At 39.3% G+C, this 19,233-nt stretch overlaps 2 protein-coding genes across 4 annotated transcripts in view; both read right to left on the reverse strand.

Moving 5' to 3' along the window:
- Nucleotides 1-298: 298 nt before the first annotated feature.
- ccnt2a (cyclin T2a) lies at nt 299-14,107 on the reverse strand. The gene is made up of 10 exons (XM_034693798.1): nt 13,891-14,107; nt 11,585-11,666; nt 11,324-11,452; nt 10,949-11,009; nt 10,312-10,374; nt 8,462-8,507; nt 5,612-5,775; nt 3,993-4,063; nt 2,140-3,454; nt 299-1,980 (listed from the first exon to the last, which is right to left on the reverse strand). Exons 1-10 carry the CDS (start codon nt 14,046-14,048, stop codon nt 1,907-1,909), a joined length of 2,163 nt encoding a protein of 720 aa, XP_034549689.1. The 5' UTR covers nt 14,049-14,107; the 3' UTR covers nt 299-1,906.
- A 2,029-nt stretch (nt 14,108-16,136) lies between these two features.
- Nucleotides 16,137-19,233, reverse strand: part of acmsd (aminocarboxymuconate semialdehyde decarboxylase) — a 10,098-nt gene continuing 7,001 nt past the window's right edge. For all 3 annotated transcript variants that reach the window (XM_034693843.1, XM_034693846.1, XM_034693844.1), the window contains 5 exons: nt 18,192-18,285; nt 17,797-17,892; nt 17,460-17,632; nt 17,100-17,198; nt 16,137-16,321 (listed from right to left, as the gene is read on the reverse strand). In XM_034693843.1, coding sequence (XP_034549734.1) covers nt 16,259-16,321; nt 17,100-17,198; nt 17,460-17,632; nt 17,797-17,892; nt 18,192-18,285 — 525 coding nt within the window. In that variant the 3' untranslated portion in view covers nt 16,137-16,258. The remainder of the gene's footprint in view (nt 16,322-17,099; nt 17,199-17,459; nt 17,633-17,796; nt 17,893-18,191; nt 18,286-19,233) is intronic.

The raw sequence follows: 19,233 nt of genomic DNA on the forward strand, positions 1-19,233 counted from the left end.
CGTTCTGGAACGAGATATTTTGGCTTCAAAACTGTACACTGGGAAAATGCGGAGCGAGGTTGTCCATTATATATACAGTCTATGATGTGAACCACTAAGCTGTCACTCATGAGAGGTAAGATCTGTGTGTGAAATGGTGCACTGACATGCCATGAATGAAATTTTCTGTTAGCATCATCTAATGTAAACGTATATATTCTATTATGTACAAATAAACACAGTTCAGCAACTTTCTTTACTCCGAGGCCTGAGCAATGTGAGTTATTTGAATAATAAAATGACAGAAACATAGAGGGGGTTTACTGTGTCAGGGTAGTGGCAACTTTGAAGTTTATTTGTAAAATTTAAATGAAAAGAAAGTCGGATATAAAAAGGGGCTGAGTCTCATTTTTTCCACATCTGCATTTGTTCTTTGAATCTTTGAAAAGGAAAATAACAATCTATTTGTCTATTTCAAGCTTTTAGTCACACTTTAACAGAAACTCGTCAACCAGTTGAGAATTAAAAGGATGGGGGTCAAATGTTTGTTTTATGTAGGAAACCAAGGTAATGATGTATTTGAGCAGTTATGTATCTTGGTCGGAAAACTGGCAATACCCAAGACGCAGAGATTGGAGGTTTCTAAATCTGCATATTCTTGACATGTTTATTGTAAATGATTAACACAAGTGTCCTCTTTGTAGTTTGACATCTTAAAGGGCCACAGCTCAGTCAGTATTTGTGTCTGATGCACTTCAAAGTAAAAAGGGTTCTGTAAACTTTAATAGCACACTACTATTATCTTTGTTTTATTCTTTTTGGAGGCACAGCCTTTGGAATCCAGCTTCAGGTCTACTTTATGGTCCAAAAAGTTATTTATTTATTTATTTTTTTTGGTAGAATTGCATGGCTGTGATGTGGTAAGTAGGTGTTGTAGGTGCCGGTGTTACTGAGGGCATCAACAGATATTTCCTGTTGTGGAAAACGCACATTACAACACCCTCTGCAGGAAGGCTGTGAGAAGCACAATCACTGGAATGCTGCAATCATTCAACTAATGATGCCCAGTCCTTTGATCAACAAAATAAAGGTTTTATAGGTATAATAGTTATCTCGTTATACTTACAAGCAGCTCAAAACCTGAGTAGTCATGGTATATCATTTTTTTTCTTTTAACATACAAAAACGTATGCACATTTATCTCAACTTTCTGTAAACAGCAAGTACGCAATCTCCTTTCAAATCCCTTTGATGATTGAAACATGCAAATCATACGCACATTACTTATGTATAAAAAGAAATCAACACAAAAAAAGTATTTGAGGAGATGAAACTTTACACCTAAAAAAAAAAAAAAAGGAGCATCCATGAACAGTACCAAATGGTATGCCAGCAAACGTAACTTGTACTCATCTCCATCTGGCCACTGGCATCCTCTATACAACTGTAAGAATGTGATTCAATTAAATTACTTGTTAAAAAACAGGAGTAGAATGAAGAGAGTGCACCTTTCATGCCTTTAGTTGTACTTAATACTTTTTTCCCATGTGGAGATTTGAAATGTAGGGAGGGACTTTCACCCACAGTGAAAACACAAACGCACTGTTGTACATTCCTAGACTCACAGAGGAAGGAAAACCAGGCAGCAGTTTGAAAAACTAAACAAAAAGACAGGACTGAGCATCCCAACCCAGAGGTCTGACAGTAAGGAAGCATAATTTTCATCTTTCTTGTCTCAGAAATAAGTCCAACACTTTTTTTTTTTTTTTTTGCAGATACATTTTTCTGCCTTTCAGTAAAGGGTTAATCATCACAAAGTTGTTTTTTTCTAGGGCACTTAACAGGGAGGTGAGCATAGTCGTCAGAGTACACTCCGGGTACTTTGTTGCCATTTCCATGTGCTGTCCATGGCTGAAGAGTGGTGGACTCAGTGTCTCTGCTCTCCCACTTCATGTGGCGACTCACTAGTAGGCGGGTACTGCTGAGAGGTCCGCAGCCCACCTGGGTGTGACAGGATGGGGGAGGAGGTGGAGAGACAAGAATAAAAAGAGGGGGGAGGGAGGGAGGGAGGTTAGCCATAGAGCTGCAAGCCAGACGAGACACACTGCAGTACAGGAGAGGAGCAAGGAGGAAGAAAAGGGAGAGAAAAAGTTGTAGTACCTGCAGCACCAGTGCCACCCTTGGAGATTTTGCTCACTTTGGAGCAGGAACTGGAGTATGAGGAGGAAGGGTGGTGGTTGTGGCTGGCATCTGGGTATGCCCTTCTTCGTGATGAGGATGAAGGTAAAGAAGAGGTGGATCCAGGAGGAGCAAGCGTCGCCCCATCCATGTTGACCAGTCCTGGAGGACCCCGCAGCAGGCCTCCCCCGCCACCTGGACCCTCTGGGCCTCCCCGACCGTTTCCGCTATGAGAGTGTGGATGACTGTGCTTATGATGGCGCTGGAGGCTGTGATCTGCTCCTCTATGTTGTTTCTCTTTAGTCACCAGAGGGCTGGAATGTTTACTCTTGTTGTTTGCGCCCATGCCTTCATCCGAGGAGCTGTGACGCTCTGATGAGGAAAGTTTTATCTTCATCTTAAGCTCATCCTTGCTTGCTTGTCCACTCTTATCCAGCTGGGAGCTGCCACCAGGAACAGCTAGGCGGAGCTTAAGTGAGCCTTTGTCCCGTTTTTCATGATGATGACGTCTGTCTTGCCCCGAGGAGGTAGAAGGGACTTTCATTTTGATTGGGGAGGCAGTGGAAGTGCTACCACCACCATGGGATGTTTGGTGGGGCTGTGAATGTTTTCTATGGTCTACTTGGTTTGTAGTGGATGGTGCATAGGTAGGAAAGGAGGAAGACAACATATCCCCCCTCACATCACAGTCCATGACTCCACCATGCTGTTCGTGACTGCGTTTCTGTCCAGAAACCGCCAGCTCTGCAGCATGCTTCTCTCTATATTTATCAAGAGAAAGCTTCTGAGCTGGAGAGCGTTGTAGTGGAGGAGCTGGTGGAGGGTATGCAGACTGTTGTGGTGGCTGATGCTTGCCCACACTGCCCCCACCAGCTCCTTTTTGTTCCTGTTTGACTGGGTTAAAGTCTGTTTTCTCAGTCTTGTATAGTGGCGGATGCTGAAGCAAAGAGGAGGTGGAGGTCTGCAAGGACAGTGTGGGCTCTTGGATAGAGATGCTCAGGGGTTCCTGTTTCACACAGGTAGAAGGAAACCCTGTCTGACTCTGGTTGGCCTGAGGCCACTCACTATGGCTAGCTGGATTGAATGGGCCAGTCAGAGCGCCCAAAGACAGGCCTGTATCTCCGGACGAGCCAGGCATGGATGCGCCGAAGACGCCGCCAGCTTTGGAAAAACTTGGGTTGCCGGAGGACACTCCAGAGAGAGAGGCATCCCCTTGATCTTGAAGCATGGAAGGCCCTGGAAAGGAGTTATCCAACTGGGAGCCGTCAGTCTTGGGCTTTTTGGCAGCTTGAGTTGCCTGGAAGGTAGAACGAGATTGGTGATGTGATTTGTGAGTAGTGTTAGTTGTGTCAATATTTGTGATTTTATCTCAGCCAACGTTACCATACCTCCCTAAATCAAGGATGTTTACATACCCTGGCAGAATGTATGATTTCTTGGGTAGTTTCTGTTGTCATTATGATATAAAAAGAGTGAACAGTTGTTTGAAAATAAATGGCTTCACCCAACCACTAACCATGAGTGAAAGAAAAGTTTCTCTTATCATTCATATTCTCTGAAAAATGGCCCAAAAAAAATAAATCACAAATTCTACCAGGGTATGTAAACTTATGAGCACGCTGTATTTACTGATCCTATGATACAGATAATTCATTGGGTTTTTTTTTTTTAGAAATGCTTCAGGGCACATGAGCTCTCTCCTTGATTATAAGACTACATAGGTTTATATGTGACTGATTGGGTCAAACATTCTGCACGTGTCAATACATCAAAATCAAAATAATAGATCAAACATTTCTTTCGTAATTTTTACACAAAGCAGATAGAATTCATACCCTCCAGTTGCGTATCCTCTTTAACCTGCTCGGTGTCTTCTCCAGAATCTGCAGGAATTCATGGGTCAACTCTGTACACAAAAGACATGAATAGTGTTGTTAAACTTTAATTCCATTCTCCTATTCACTCAGGGTGTAAAGGTACACGCGTTTGTAACAGATGTGTATGGATCCAAATACATGTGGACTAAACATAAGTTCCATTATATCTTATTGAGATGAGAAATGATGTTGAAATTCAAGAGTATGCCAGAGCAAAATCTGAAGCAACATTACTTTCATAGATCGACTGTTGATCGCTTCAAGCCTGAATGCAATTCAGTCATCACTGAAGTATAAACCAGGCTATACTGTTTCCCCCTTAAAGGTGACATATCACGCTTTTTTCATCAATATATATTGGTCTAGGAGGTCCCCAAAACATGTCTTTAAAGTTTATGCTCAAAAAAACACTTTGAAATCAGATTTTGGCATGCCTGAAAAGTCCTTTTCTTCAGCAGTCCTCAGAACACTCTGTTTTCCCTCTGACCACGCCCCCTCGGGAAGTGGATGTGCCTCGGCTCTCCAGCACGTTGATCTAATGTTTACATGTTAGCTGAATATACACGGCTGCTCTGAATCTGATCCAGAATCTGATCCTGACGGAGAGGCGCCTGCAGCAGGACCTTTCTGAAGGATTGGTCATAGATTTAGTGTTTCTTGTTGTTTTATTTATCAGTATGTCGACGTGTGTCTTGGTACACAGCTACGAACATGTAGCTATGTGGCTATGCTAACTAGCGCTAGCACTTATCCATGATAAATAAAAATCATCCACTAGATCTTCAAATCTGCAGACGTGGGGAGTAAAACCGACCTCTGCCAGAAAGGCAGCAGGACCTTTCTGAAGGATTGGTCACAGATTTAGTGTTTCTTGTTGTTTTATTTGTCAGTATGTCGACGTGTGTCTTGGTACACAGCTACAGCTACGAACATGTAGCTATGTGGCTATGCTAATTAGCGCTAGCACTTATCCATGACAAATAAAAATCATCCACTAGATCTTCAAATCTGCAGACGTGGGGAGTAAAACCGACCTTTGTGTTTATTAAGACAGCCTACAACTAGCATGCCTCCCTCCTAAGCTCCTTGTTAGCACACATTTGTGCAGGTAATGAAAAACGGAGGAGGGATTCAGTATTATTTTATACAGTCTATGGGCTGAACAAGCTCCGAGCTCTGACTCCGTGACAGACCGGATATTGTTGTTACGTAACAAAAACACTGAAGTCTGAAACGGCTCGTTTCACACACATTTACAGAAAGGTGTAGAAATCAGAACAGGGGCAGAATGGATTTTTTACATTCTCGGGGGGTTTGTAGACATGCCAGGGAAACATATTTCAGGTAAAAAAACATTAAAAAGTCAATTTTGCATGATGTGTCACCTTTAACAATCAGCTGACCTTATCAAACAGCACAAGTAGACTTCACATAAGCTCCCACGACAATCAAACCGATGTATGAATCAATCATGATTTTTGTGTACCCTTACACCCCTTTTATGTACAGTTTCACACAGTGAGATATAAGTTATCAAATGGATAAACTACATTATGGAAAAATAAAACAAAACTCACCATCCAGCAGCTCGAGTGTGACAGAGCCATCCACGTACACCCACCAGTGTTTTCCATCAGTGGAAACTGGGATCTCCCAGTTGGACCACTTACAGGCTAAGTGGATGCACACGCAGGCGATCACGGTGGGTTTGTACTGGAGGCAGAAGGTAGTGAGGTGTAGACTGCATAGTGTGTCAATGTGTTTGGAAGTGATTGGTGTTTAATGCGTGTAAGAGAGAGAGAGTGAATTTTATTTATGCGAGTGTGCAGGAAGGAGGGCGAGTTGATTCCGGCCAGGCAAAGTCACGATCGGTCGAACATTTGGAGAAAAGAGAAAAAAAAGACACAAGGAACAGACGGCTTTAATTTATAGCACACGCTGGTTGCAAAAGACATGCTATTATGATCATGATGATGCATTTAACTTCACATTATACATGACAACTTTCATTTAAAAAAGGTAAGGACATAAAAGCTAGCATAATTAAAATAATCATTAAAAGGCATCATGTGACAATGATTCGGCTGGTTGGTAAAAAACTGAGGCAGTTTGAGCGAGGGCAAGAGGTATCAGCAAAGTGTAGTTTGAGCATTGTGAATTACTGAAGCCTCCCATGTGACAGACGCATGATTTCACTTTGAACTGACGTGTCTCTACCATAGACTGTATATATAATGGACAGCATCGCTCCGCATTTTCCCAGTGTACGGTTTTGAAGCCAAAATAACTTGTTCCGGAACGCTGCCATCTTGCAAATTGTCTGCAGCCAGTCTGACAGTAGGGAATTTGTGTTTCCACGGTAACAAGCTCCACCCTACAGTGTAGCGTCCCGAGGTCCTATAGAGTTTATCTCTACAGCAGCTGTCAATCAAAGTAAACCCGGATGTAAAACCCAGTTTTTTAACCTCTAATAACTAACGAAGAAGAAACTTCTCAGAAAAAAAGAGGCCTTGAACACAAAACAGTCAAATAATAACTACATATCACCACAGCATACGGATGTAACAAACATTCGTACAACGTGTATTTATTTTTTTAAGTTTGACTGCAGCCCCATTCAAATGAATGATGGAGAGAGTTTTTGACCTATACTGCAGCCAGCCACCAGGGGGGCAGTTTTGTGGTGGTGGCCTCACTTTGAGCCGAGCGAGTGACATCCAATTCATATACAGTCTATGGTCTATACTGATCTATTTCTCTGCCGTGTCCAAACAAATCACACAATGGATGCTCCTGATTGACCAACTGTGCCACTGTAAGTGCTTCCCTGACATGTGCAAGTGTTGACAGCCTGTCTTACCTACTTATCACAACCTATCTGACCTTCAATTCAAGGGTAAAAAAAAAACCATTCTATCTTCACTGTCACCTTTTCCTGCATCAATCCAATCACAAAGAATCAAGAAACAGGCAAATTCTTGTTTCAATAAGAATGTTCAACACATTGAAAAACTATAAAAAGCTGTCATCATCTGAGTTCATACAGCTTTAATAGAGACACAAACTGCTAAAAGGTTTCATAAACTACCGCTGAAGACTTTGGCTCCCTGTTGTGACAGGAAACAATTTTCTTTTATGATAATTCACTTGCTACTCTATAATTAACAAGTAGATTTTTTAGGATGATATGTGATTCCCAACCAATCTATTATCATAAAGCAAACCCATGACTATACTCCCTAGATGCATTCAAGCAAAGTTCCTCGCTACAGGATCCACAGTATGTCTAGGTTCAATCATCATGATGCTGTACATATAAATAGATCTAGTCATCACTACATTGAAAAACACATTAACAAGAACTAGTAGATAACCTTGTATCGTTAGGCAAGTACAATGTCTGGAGTCTGATGTGTCAGATTACACTGAAGCAATCGGTCACAGATTGTGGACATTAAAATCCTCTAATACACATGGACTTAAATGTCTGTTGAATGAATAAAAATGACTCCTAGAGCCAATTTTAGAGTTAAAATCTATTTTGGATAGCAGTCACTAACCATTGCTTCCAGTCCTAATGGTGCCAGCTGATGGTAACACTTCACCATTCACATTCAGAAACCAGACATTGTGATTTCAAGTTGAAGACAAAGTTGATTATGATATCAATTTCTTTGCAATGTCGTCTTCAGTAGACAAACCCTTTAAGGACCCAGTTTTATACAACAGAAAGATTTCATGAAGATAGTATTGCCCTTTTAATTGGGATAAATCATGCTCTCCAAATGTAATTTGATCAGTGCAAAAACACTCAAAGGGTATGGATTATATATTCTGTAGATCCTTAACGGGTAGGACAAAGTTTTTTCTGGTAATATCTTTTGAAAGAGCTTAATATATGAAAGAATGTTCTAGAAGAGCTAGAAAAAAAAGTGCATTTTAAGTCAAGTGAATTTTGCAGAAGGTGGAAAATATTTGAACAAATGGATATGAAAAAGAAAATTCAAAAAATGAATTTGGGGTACTTACCGGAAAGACCTCTACGAGAAATGTTTACATCTGTGAAATCTTTAGCTGCTATTCAGGCTACCAAAGTGTCTTTCTTTTTTTAGAATTATGCACTTTTTCGCAACCGAACAAACATGTGGGTTTCAAGCGCACCACTACACTTCACATCTTGCATTCAACCCATCTGTGCCAACACGTGGACCCTTGTACAATACACCGCACTGCAACTGGGGCCGGTAACGCTACAAGCCACCCTGTCCCGCTCCCTGTGAAGAAGGGAGGGGAGCTGAGGGGAGGAGGCAAGCATCCCAACAACCACCAGTGCAAGTAGGGCCCGTTGGACACTGAAAGGGCACCCTGCATTACAGGAAGCTATGGTGTGCAGTCAAAGTGCAACAAAGGAGGGGCAGGATAACAACCTGTTGGTAGCCATGAAATAGGAAGTCTGTGCCAGATCCTTGCTTGCTGTGGGAGACAGAAAACAAGAACAAGGAAAATAGGATGAGTATTTCTGCAGGCAGCATGCTTTTTTTCTTTTAATAAATCAAGAACTTTTTTTTTTACTTGTGCGCTGATTAAACCAAGATCAAGACTGAAAGCAGTGCTCAGCATTAACTGTTGACTTATTTTAGAGACAGCAATGAATACCAATGGATATCTTTAAAGTATCAATGAACATCTTAAAGCTAGTGATGTAAGGATATATCGCAAGACGGTAAAAAATCGATACAAATAAAGGTGTGGATTAAAATCGATTCGCAAAATTAGTATCTGGATATTATTTTTAAACAGTAGAAGGTGCTATCTGCATTATACTCCGCTTGTTCAACATCAACATCATCATTAAGTTTAAAGCATGTTTCAGAATCAGCCGACTGAAGGTGTTGCTCACAGCGGAGACGCTCAGCTGTGGGCTGCAGCTGAGTGACAGGTCTCCACGAGCGCTTTTTTTCTCCGCCGGTTGCGCTCCCGGCTGACACCTGACCACATTTAAATGTTTATTTTTCTCAATAAGAAGGAGAAAACTGGACACTGAGTCCAAAATCTGATCCTGTTCAGTTGTCCTGTTGCAGTAAATCTACATGTTGTAGTCTGAGTCTTCACTCCCCATGCGTCCACAGAGATTATTTATAAGCTGCTCCTCACGTTGATATTCAGCGTGTTAACATTTTGAACACCTCAATATGATCTGTAGCTGTTTAATACTGTCAGTAATATACACTGTGTCAGGAAGGAACATTTGATTCAGGGGAAAAAACACAAATGTCATTATTTTTGACATGGAAAACGTTTCACGTTTTTTTAATGATTAAATGATAATTGATCGTTAACATTTCCAAAGATTGGTCATGGAAAATACTTGAAATTTACATCCCTAATTTAAAGAGATTGACCTTATTTGTTTTAATATTTAATACTTTTATTTGGGAATTGTTCACATTCCATTTCTCTATAATTGTTATGAAATTTTCCAACAAGGTATTTTTGAACGGTCATTTTAGTTTTTTTTACAAGTTGCTGAAAAAAAGTGTGCAGTGGTTTTATTTGAGTTACAACACACCTTCAAAATGAAAAAGGATGACTTTGTTTACAAAGAAATATAAGAGAACAAATATATATTGCAACTGTCCATATCTGAGAATTGAAATAAAATAAGTTATTTAAATTTTGAGTTCAATCCAGTTTTCTTGAAAATCTTTAGAGACGCACGAGTGAATCGAATCGTGAGTTGATTGTATCCTTACATCCCTACTTGAAGCACAACAAACTCATGTAATTTTTTTTTTTTAAAACAGCTCTTTAAACACTAAATTGAGCAAACATTTAATCATGAATTCATTAATCAATCTGATTTTTGGACATTATTTTCTATACATGTAAGATACTACTATAGATAGCCATATCAAACATACATGTATAAGTTAAGACAATAATTCACCACATTTGATAATCTACTTTTCTTCATTCAAAAATGTTTACACATCAGTCTTGGACTTGGCTTAATAGGCACCAGAGAATGTCGTTTACATACTACTTGTCACAATGAGCTCAAAGGGTCATCTAAAGAGCAAGGTGTGTGTGTGTGAGTGTGTGTGTATGTGTGTGTGTGTGTGTGTGTGTGTGTGTGTGAGTGTGTGTGTAGGTGTGTGTGTGTGTGTGTGGTCATTAAACACAATAATCGGCAAGGTTTTCACCCCCCTCCCCACCCATATCTGAGGTGGGACAAACAAGAGCAGAGGGCACAAAGAGCAAAGAAGGAAGCCTCTACCTCGCACTAGCTGGGAACATTTCACCACATCAGTGTGTGGGTGATCAATAGTAATTTCAAAGCCTGGAACAAAATACATGACAGGTGAGTTCAACACAGACACAACTGATAGGTGACATGTCATTTTAGGATTATCAAACGTGGTGCTACATTCAGGTTCATTTAGGGATCTTGTAAATGTCTTGTGGGTGTTAATTGCATTAATTCATGGTCACATTGTCTGTTCATTAAGAATTCAATGCAAACAATTCTGGTCCGATTACCTTTACCCGGGTACATTTTGAATCTCAATTCAATGAGTAAGCACAAAATGTTAAGGCCATATATTATACCAATTGATTAGTAGTGAATGGGGTTACAATTTGTCAGTCCAATCCTTTAAGATGTATGAACACCATGCCTTATGACTAATGGGTGAGAGAATGACATGTCACCTTTACATGATTTATTGAAAAAATGAAGATCACAAGATGCCCATACAGCAGCTGATAAAACATTTCACTCAACAGGCTGTGATGAGTCAATTTAACAGACCATAGTTCTACTCTCTTACTGATCATTACAAGCCAAAAAGAATGATTATGGTAAGCAAAAGGCTATCTCTCTCAAGTCATCCACTCCAGTCACCACTACTTACCCAGGGTCTGCAGCACTATGGATTCAAGTATCACCAGCTCTTGAGCTTGCTGGAGGTATGCCTGAAGTTTGATAGACAATCATTACAACACAATTGTAATGAGTCTATTAATCTAAAGCCCTGACAACTGATTCCAAGTGGCCAAAAACTCCTAAAAGAAACCCATTTTACCGATGGTGAGGGCCTCATTGGGTGTGGTGTTTGGTACACAACAACAGCAGGCCGAGTCAGTTACAATAAGGCCCTTTGATGTGTGCAAAGGAAATTGGTCCAGCCAATTAAACAAAGGGAAACTGTGACCACTGAGAGAACTGGAAAGTCAGATATAAAAGGAAAAATGTTCACAATGAAATACAAAGAGCCTCCTGAACTTACATTGCTTTTTGTGTCTAGAGGCGGCTCTTGGGGATTCAGGCAAGCATGTGCCACTTTGATCACATGTTCGAGTTTCCGAGGTTGCTCTTCCACTTTCGCGGCCAAGAACAAGGTGGTTGGAGATATTATCTGGTCAAAAGCATAATGACATTTACATACATACCCATACTAACTCAGCTGTTTGTCATTTTTGGAACAATGTACCCCGTTTGCAAAACCAGGTTGCAGGTCAACAGCAGTATTATGTTTCAAGATACTTACATTCCTGTGGAATTTGGTGAAAGAGTGTTGCATATAAAATCTATGCATGTAAACAATGGCGGTATTTATTGTTAATTGTGAGCTGGATAGAAGGTCAAGGAAATGTCAAAATTCATTGGAGTGTGAATGAGCATGCCAAAAACAGACGCAATCTTACAATGTAACCAAAAAGGCATCACTATGCAGTTTTGTGGAACTAAGCCAAAGCTTAATGTACGTAATGCTAAGGTAGAGCTGCACAACTTATCAAATCATTAACCATGACTTTACTTACACAATCCAAACATGCTCCAGAAAGCATGACTAGATATCAAAACAACTGTCATTCATTCCACACCTGAAACCTGAGTTTGCACTGTGTAGCAACACAACCAACTTCAGCTGGAAAAACATTATGTGCCACATGATGAGCGAATGGAGGCCAAGAGGAATGGCGTCCTTACTCCTCGTCCCTGTCAAGTATCAGTTAAAGTTATGCTGTGCAGCACATAGGAGTTTATCAATTCATCTACTGCATCGATTTATATTCCTATGATCCGACTACATCGATCTGTGCTCGGCATGTTGGCCTTCCTGACGACATATATGGATCCAACATCGTTTAAAAAGGTAATAAATCAATTGTATCCATACTAGGAAATAACACATTGGATTTAAGCACGGCAGACTTTATATGGATGTGTTTTTTTACACTTTTAATGATAAAGACTTTAAACGTTACTCAATTCAGGCTGCCTGTCTGTAACGCCATCGCCACGCGCCAGCCGACAACAAAACATAGCATGGCGGATGACAGAGGAGAAGCCGGCGAGCCAGAAATGATCAAGCCTCCATTGCGCTCCAGTGTGGGGAAACACTTTGGCTTTTTCAAAGAAGGAGATGTTCTAAATAAGTCGCTCGCTGTTTGTAGGATATGTAAAGGTCAAGTACCATGGCAACACGACAAATCTATCCAACCACCTTCTAAGGCGCCAAGGGATTTCACACAACGCAGACTGTCCAGGCACCTCTTGCAGCGTTCATCAAGGTAACATCAGCTCTGCAGAAGCCTCAGGCCTCTCCAGCATGTTTAGTCAGAGACTAGGACAAAACTCGGCTCGGGCCAAAAACATCACAACAACAACAGGAATCTAGGACTGTCCAGTATCAAGGGATTTATTTCACAGTCACACTGGTTGAATTTTTGGCTAAAAAGTTATTGAATCGATTTCAAGTCACTGAATCATTTCAGATCGTATCGTTCTAAATGAACCAATATCGCCCTTTAATCATATCGACAACCACGAATCATGATACGAATCGAATCATTGGCAAAAAGAATCGTTACACCCCTAGCAGCACAACATCTTATCCACCCAACTCCCAAAGACTGAATAAATTACTGATGCAATCTAAGTCCATTTGGCAACTATATTTATCCTGTAAGCAGTGTGTGTAATAATTGGACCAAAGACATGCCATTATGTCATGTAAGTATTTCTCAAACATGTGCTGTATGCAAAATATCAAGGTAAAATAAAGAGGGAAATCACACCTGTGGAGCACTTTGACACTACCACTGATCTAGATATAAAGTGGAACAGTGGAGCCATATGTAAGCCTGACATATCCACTGAGGGATCAATGAATTCAGGTAAGTGTCCATGTTTAAAGTCTTTATGTGATGCAAAGTGTGTACATGTGTCTGACAAAATAAAACTTCAAACGTTGCTTGTGTATTTAAATGTTTCAGTTACAATAAACAATGAAGTATATTGTGATCTCAGTATTTACTATTGATGAATGATTACCTTGATAATCATTTATCCCATCATCGTGCAGCCTCACGTTACAGGAGACGAAGAGTTGAAAGGTCAGGCCACGAAACTGTGGCTAAGTTAGCTATTATATAATTCTTCTACTTTGTATTTAAAACAGCAACATCACGCCACGTGACAACTTTACGTGTTAAAACAAACACTGCCTCATCACACACGTGAAGCCCTGGTTGTCTCCAGGAGACAGACGGTTTAATAGACAGGTCTGTAGCTGCAGACTCACCTGACGGCCCTGTCCACCCTCAGCTTAGCATGCTACATTAGCCTTCAGCTACACAGCACGCTATGACACTCAGTTTACAGATTGAGACTTTAACGGTGTGACAAAATACAAAAGAACAAACAGTTTTTGAATCCAAACATTACAGTCCCGCACTCTGCCCGTCCACTGGATGAATAAGTGTAAAATGAGCTAACCGGCCCTCCCCAGCAGTGAGCGCCATGTCTGTTCTAGTGTGGTTCAGAGATCAGTTTGTTTACAAAGGATACACGTTCAGTCTTTGACCCATATCTTGGACCAGGTTCGCCGCTTGTTGACGGTAAGACAGCTCCCGGTCCGGTTCTACTCCACATCTGCGGGACGGCGTGCTGTCGAGCTGCTCCCGGGTGAAGAACCATTTGGACGAGGATCCCCGGCACGCCGCCATTGCTCTCCAACGTTCACTTGGGCATCGAGAGAGCGGAAGTGACGTCGTGTCGCACAGGAAAACACGACTTCCCCAACTGTGCTCGTGACATTTCTTTTATTTAATTTGGTCCGAAATTCTTTTTACTAAATTAGTCTGTCATTGAAAAATGTGTTTTTGTTTTTTTTTAACATCATTTATGTACCTTATTTTTATCAACCGGTATGAGTAAGTGTTTTTTGAATGGAAAAGAAAACCCTCCTCGATTCTGCACGTATTTGGAAGTTGATTCGACGAACCATTTTTTCTTCTCATGCCAAACTGTGTAAACCTTCTGGACTGATATCCATGAATGGTTGAAAGTAAAAATTAAATCCATTCCAATTTTAGTTTCAATTAAATGACACAACTTTCGGTTTGATATTAAAAAATAAAAGTGATGAAATCTGCTGTAACATAATGTAATGTAATAATGTATATATATTTGTGCGGTGTCCTTGAGTGCCGAGAAAGGTGCATTTAAATAAAATGTATTATTATTATTATTATTATTATTATTATTATTATTATTATTATTTGTATTATTGTTTGTATTATTATTTGTATTATTATTATTATAATCCTGTGCCTCTCAAAATTCTTTTTTCATAAACACAGGACTATAAAATCTCCCCCCAAATTTGTTGGTTTTTTTAAATGAATTCCAAATACACCTAAAATCATTGAAAATAATGAAAGGACCAAGAGCACTTAAATATACGGTTCCCTAAAAGAATTCCCCACTGAATTGTAGAATTATTCCCTCTCCTTACTCAACTTATATTATTATCTATTTCTATGTATGTAGGCTATAATTTTCCTATTTACCTTAAATTAACAACTGAAGCTGTATTGTTTCTGTGTCCTTCATGATTGTATATGTATGATGCTTCTTCTGAATGTACCCATTGTTTGTTATGCACATCTTAATTAAAGTTACAAAAAGAAACAAAATGTACATGTAATTGTATGGATTTAACACATACTACTTGTCAACCAATAATAATAAATCTTTAGCTTCATCAACACAATTAATAACAATTTAAAACTTCACAAATGTATTGAACTCTAAATACACTAATGTCTACAAATGAGCAGTGTCTAGTCTTTGATCTTTTAGTATAAAGCGGGCAAAACAAAAAGGAATCTAATCTCTTATTTAGCATTAAGCATTAATGCATTGGGCCCATTTCTTTTCAGTTGAGTCTTACCTGCAAAATTAGCTTTAGGTCAGACAAGTGATAGTAGTTCTATATTTAAATAAAGATGATCTTAATGCTTTAGCTGGGTTAAAAATGTGTGTTAATTTAGCAGTATGAAGCAGAACACACTTTTCAGAAATTGAATATTTATGTTAATATTAAGTATGTAGAATATGTTAAATTAGTGTAAAATCACCAAAATATTAAAACTATTTGATTTTGTTAATCAGTCAATTGAGCCTTCTATTTCTTCATAAGATTGGGTTCCCTTTGACAAGTGCCACCATCTTGCACCGCCATGTTTCTGCCATAGCACAGAACAGACAGACTAACAACATATATGTTTTTGTATTTAGTGAGAGGCTGCAGAAAATGTGTGGTTGGAAGACAAAGAAGAATCTGACTGAGATTTTGCCAAATAGTCCCATTTCTGCACACTAAAACTTTAAGAGCATAGGGCTCCTTACTTATAGCTGTTGGGGTGAAGCACATTTAAGATATGTTTCAGCAATCAGAATCAGATATGATCTGAGAGATTACATTTACATGGAATGAATATAAGAACAATAAATCCACTATGAAAATAGAAAAACCCACAAGTGACAGGTAGCTTAAAAGGCAGCCTTGGAGCCTTATCAACTAATTAACATTTACAGATCAAAGATTGTTTCAGACATTGACTGACTTGTGACATCTGACAGACTGAAAGACCATTACAATGATAATATGAAATGAAATTGAAGAAAACAAGTGAAATTTAGAGTAATTACATGTCCATTCTTGCACATTGACAATAACTGCAAAACATTATCCTCTCAGAGGTAAATGTGTTTCACAATGACTTCAAATAATACAATGGAAAGGAAAATGCGGGTAAACTTTTATTATCCTCGTAGTTCTAGCTACTATTCAAGCAAATTCAACATTTTCTTAAATCAGTTATGAATCACGTTGATTCATTGATTATGTAGCAGTTGTATGAGTTTCATGTTACTGGAATTGCTCTCGTTTTAGGCCCAAAAACTCCAGCGCGTTTCCAACAAGCAAGTTATCCTAAAAAACAAAAGAGTAAACAAGAAATTGAATACTTCACTGGAAATACAGTGCCCTCACTTATCTTAAAAACTATGTGAATTAATGCACACAATACAAGTTTGAAAGGAAGCATCATCAAATACATTTAATCACTGCTGTGGCATCATACTTGATGCATTATGTATTTTCCTTCTCCTACCAATAAACCTTCTCTACTGTGTTCTGTGTCACAAACATAGACTGTATATATAATGGACAGCGTCGCTCTGCCTTTTCCCATTGTATGGTTTTGAAGCCAAAATATCCCGTTCCAGAACGCTAACATCTTGTAAATTTTCTGCAGCCAGAGTCTGCACAGTAGGGAATGTTTGTTTCCATGGTAACAAGCTCCGCCCCACAGTGTAGTTTCTCTCTACGGCAGCTGTCAATCAAAGTAAACCCGGATGTAAAACCCTGTTTTTTAACCTCTAATAACTAACGAAGAAGAAACTTTTCAGAAAAAAAGAGGCCTTGAACAAAAAACAGTCAAATAATAACTACATATCACCACAGCATACGGATGTGAGAAACATTCGTACCACGTGTATTTATTTTTTAAAGTTTGACCGCAGCCTCATTCAAATGAACAGGGGAGACAGATTTTTTGACCTATACTGCAGCCAGCCACTAGGGGGAGCAGTTTTTGTGGTGGCCTCACTTCCAGCCGAGCAAGATGACGTCCATTTTATATACAGTCTATGGTTACAAGAGTCAATTCTTGACAATACTAAAGTAGTGAGAAGAAAAACATTTATACCTTTAATTTGTCATCAAATTCATCCATCGACTCAATCAGTGATCCAGGCTGCAGCTCACCCAGAGGGAATGGATAGTCTGTTCCCAGCATCACTTTATCCTAAAACAGGAACGCGTGCATGTCAAACTATTGTAGGGTTACACATTTGATGAACACATAGCACATATTCAAAGACACCTGGCTGCTTTTACACATCACAAGAGCACTTTGCCTCTTCTATGAACATGGACACATACTTTTTGAAATCCACGATTAAAGGCGTTCCATACACCCTCCATGCTATCAACTAACAGCCCTTCTTCCCTTTCATCCCAATGCATGAGCCCCTCTCTAACCACAAATCAATGAATACAGGCTCACTTTTCCAATAACATCAATGAGTAGCTTCAGGGCGATGGGATCATGAACGAGGGAGTCTGTGTAAAAAGAGCCGAGGTACTTCCTGGGAGAAATCTTGTTGTGGACTGCACACAGGTCAGGGCGGACCGTGTGCCCATGTTCAATTCTGCCAATGGTAAATGGAAAAGAGCCACCTGCAAGCACAGAGCCAATAAAGGTCAAGCAAGAACAGGCAGCAGCTCATTGCATCTTTAATTGAGCATGGAATGAGATTACATTGAAGATGACACCTCAGTGCTAATGTTATTCTGCTGTGACTTTGTTGAGCTTCAGTGGAAACATCTGGTCAGTACTGTACCTCCATGTGCAAAGCAGACTTTCAGTTTGGGGAATCTCTCAAAGACACCTCCAAATATCATCGAACAAATGGCCATGGTTGTCTCTGACGGCATGCCTATGAGATGAAAGGCACAATAAAAGATGTTACCTTCAAACTGTTCAAAAGTAGAAGTTTTTATAAGCCATGATCACATTGCATGATCAAAACAATCCCATGTAATATAAGGGCATCAAAAATGAAAGTAATTCTGATGAGTCAGTATCTGTAGGGAGTAAGCATACATTTGGAGCATTGTATTTGCTAGCGGTTTGGTTGTTCATGCATAGGCATTACCATGAGGAAAGTGCATTCCTTTTTTATTGACTGCACCGGGGGGTTTTCAATATCTCGTGTTCCTACTCAGTCTCCCTCACCTACCAGCCAGGGCAGCCAATACTTAGCCATCCTCCCATCTGTCTGCATGTCCCAGGGGTGCACAAATATGGAGCAGCCCAGTTCCTCAGCAGCCTGCATGGAAAACATAAATGCTATGTCAGTGCTTCTACATGAGATGAGTCAGTGACATCTGAATACAAAGGAATGTTAGAAATAACTCAAACCAATGCAGACACACTGGAAAAAAAGCCCCTCCATAGAACCCCTAATAGAACAAGTGAAAATTTGCTTGGTAAGATTTTTTAAAATAAGATGTAATATTTAGACAAATGTGATCTTAAAATTAGCAGGGAATATTACTTTAAGTAATATTTGACCAGTATATTTAAGCTTAGTTACTCAGAATAAGACAGTAATGATAACAGTTAGTATTTTTCCACTCGAAAAAAGAATTTTGCACTAATACATTTCATGTCAGCTTTTTCATTTCAGATACATCCACCTTAATTTGAGTTGTATTATAGCAGCAGTTCTCTAGGTTTAAGACCATCTTGTACTTGAAATAAGATTACAAAGTTTAATTTGAGTATTTTGAGATATAATGTCTTCTCATAGTGAGCTGGATATACTAATATTCAGTCATGTTGTTTTAGGATAAGCCAGCTGTGCTCTAAAGTAGGTGTTTCATTGTGTGCATGTAGTTTAAGGATGTATATTTTTATCTGATTTAGAAGAAACAGTGCCTGAAAACTGAAACCCACCCTTAAAAACAACAACTTTTCTGTCTTTCTTTCTTTCTGTCTTTCTTTCTTTCTTTCTTTCTTTCTTTCTTTTATCAATGGAGCTGTTTTCTGATAGATTCTCCAATAAAATGCATTTACTTAAATCAAGTAAAGGGTTTGTCTTAAATCAAGATTGTCTGTCTTCTACAAATAAGATCTCAGCTTGAAAAATGTATGAAATGTAAAATAAACCTTGTTTCTTATAAATTACAACTCAAAACAAGATCATTTCAAGATTATTTGACTAAACAAGATACTTAAGATGTCTTAAAACGAGTCCCTCTATCTTGCTCAAATG

Source organism: Notolabrus celidotus, chromosome 10 (genome assembly GCF_009762535.1).
Source record: "Notolabrus celidotus isolate fNotCel1 chromosome 10, fNotCel1.pri, whole genome shotgun sequence".
NCBI classification, from domain to species: Eukaryota; Metazoa; Chordata; class Actinopteri; order Labriformes; family Labridae; genus Notolabrus; species Notolabrus celidotus.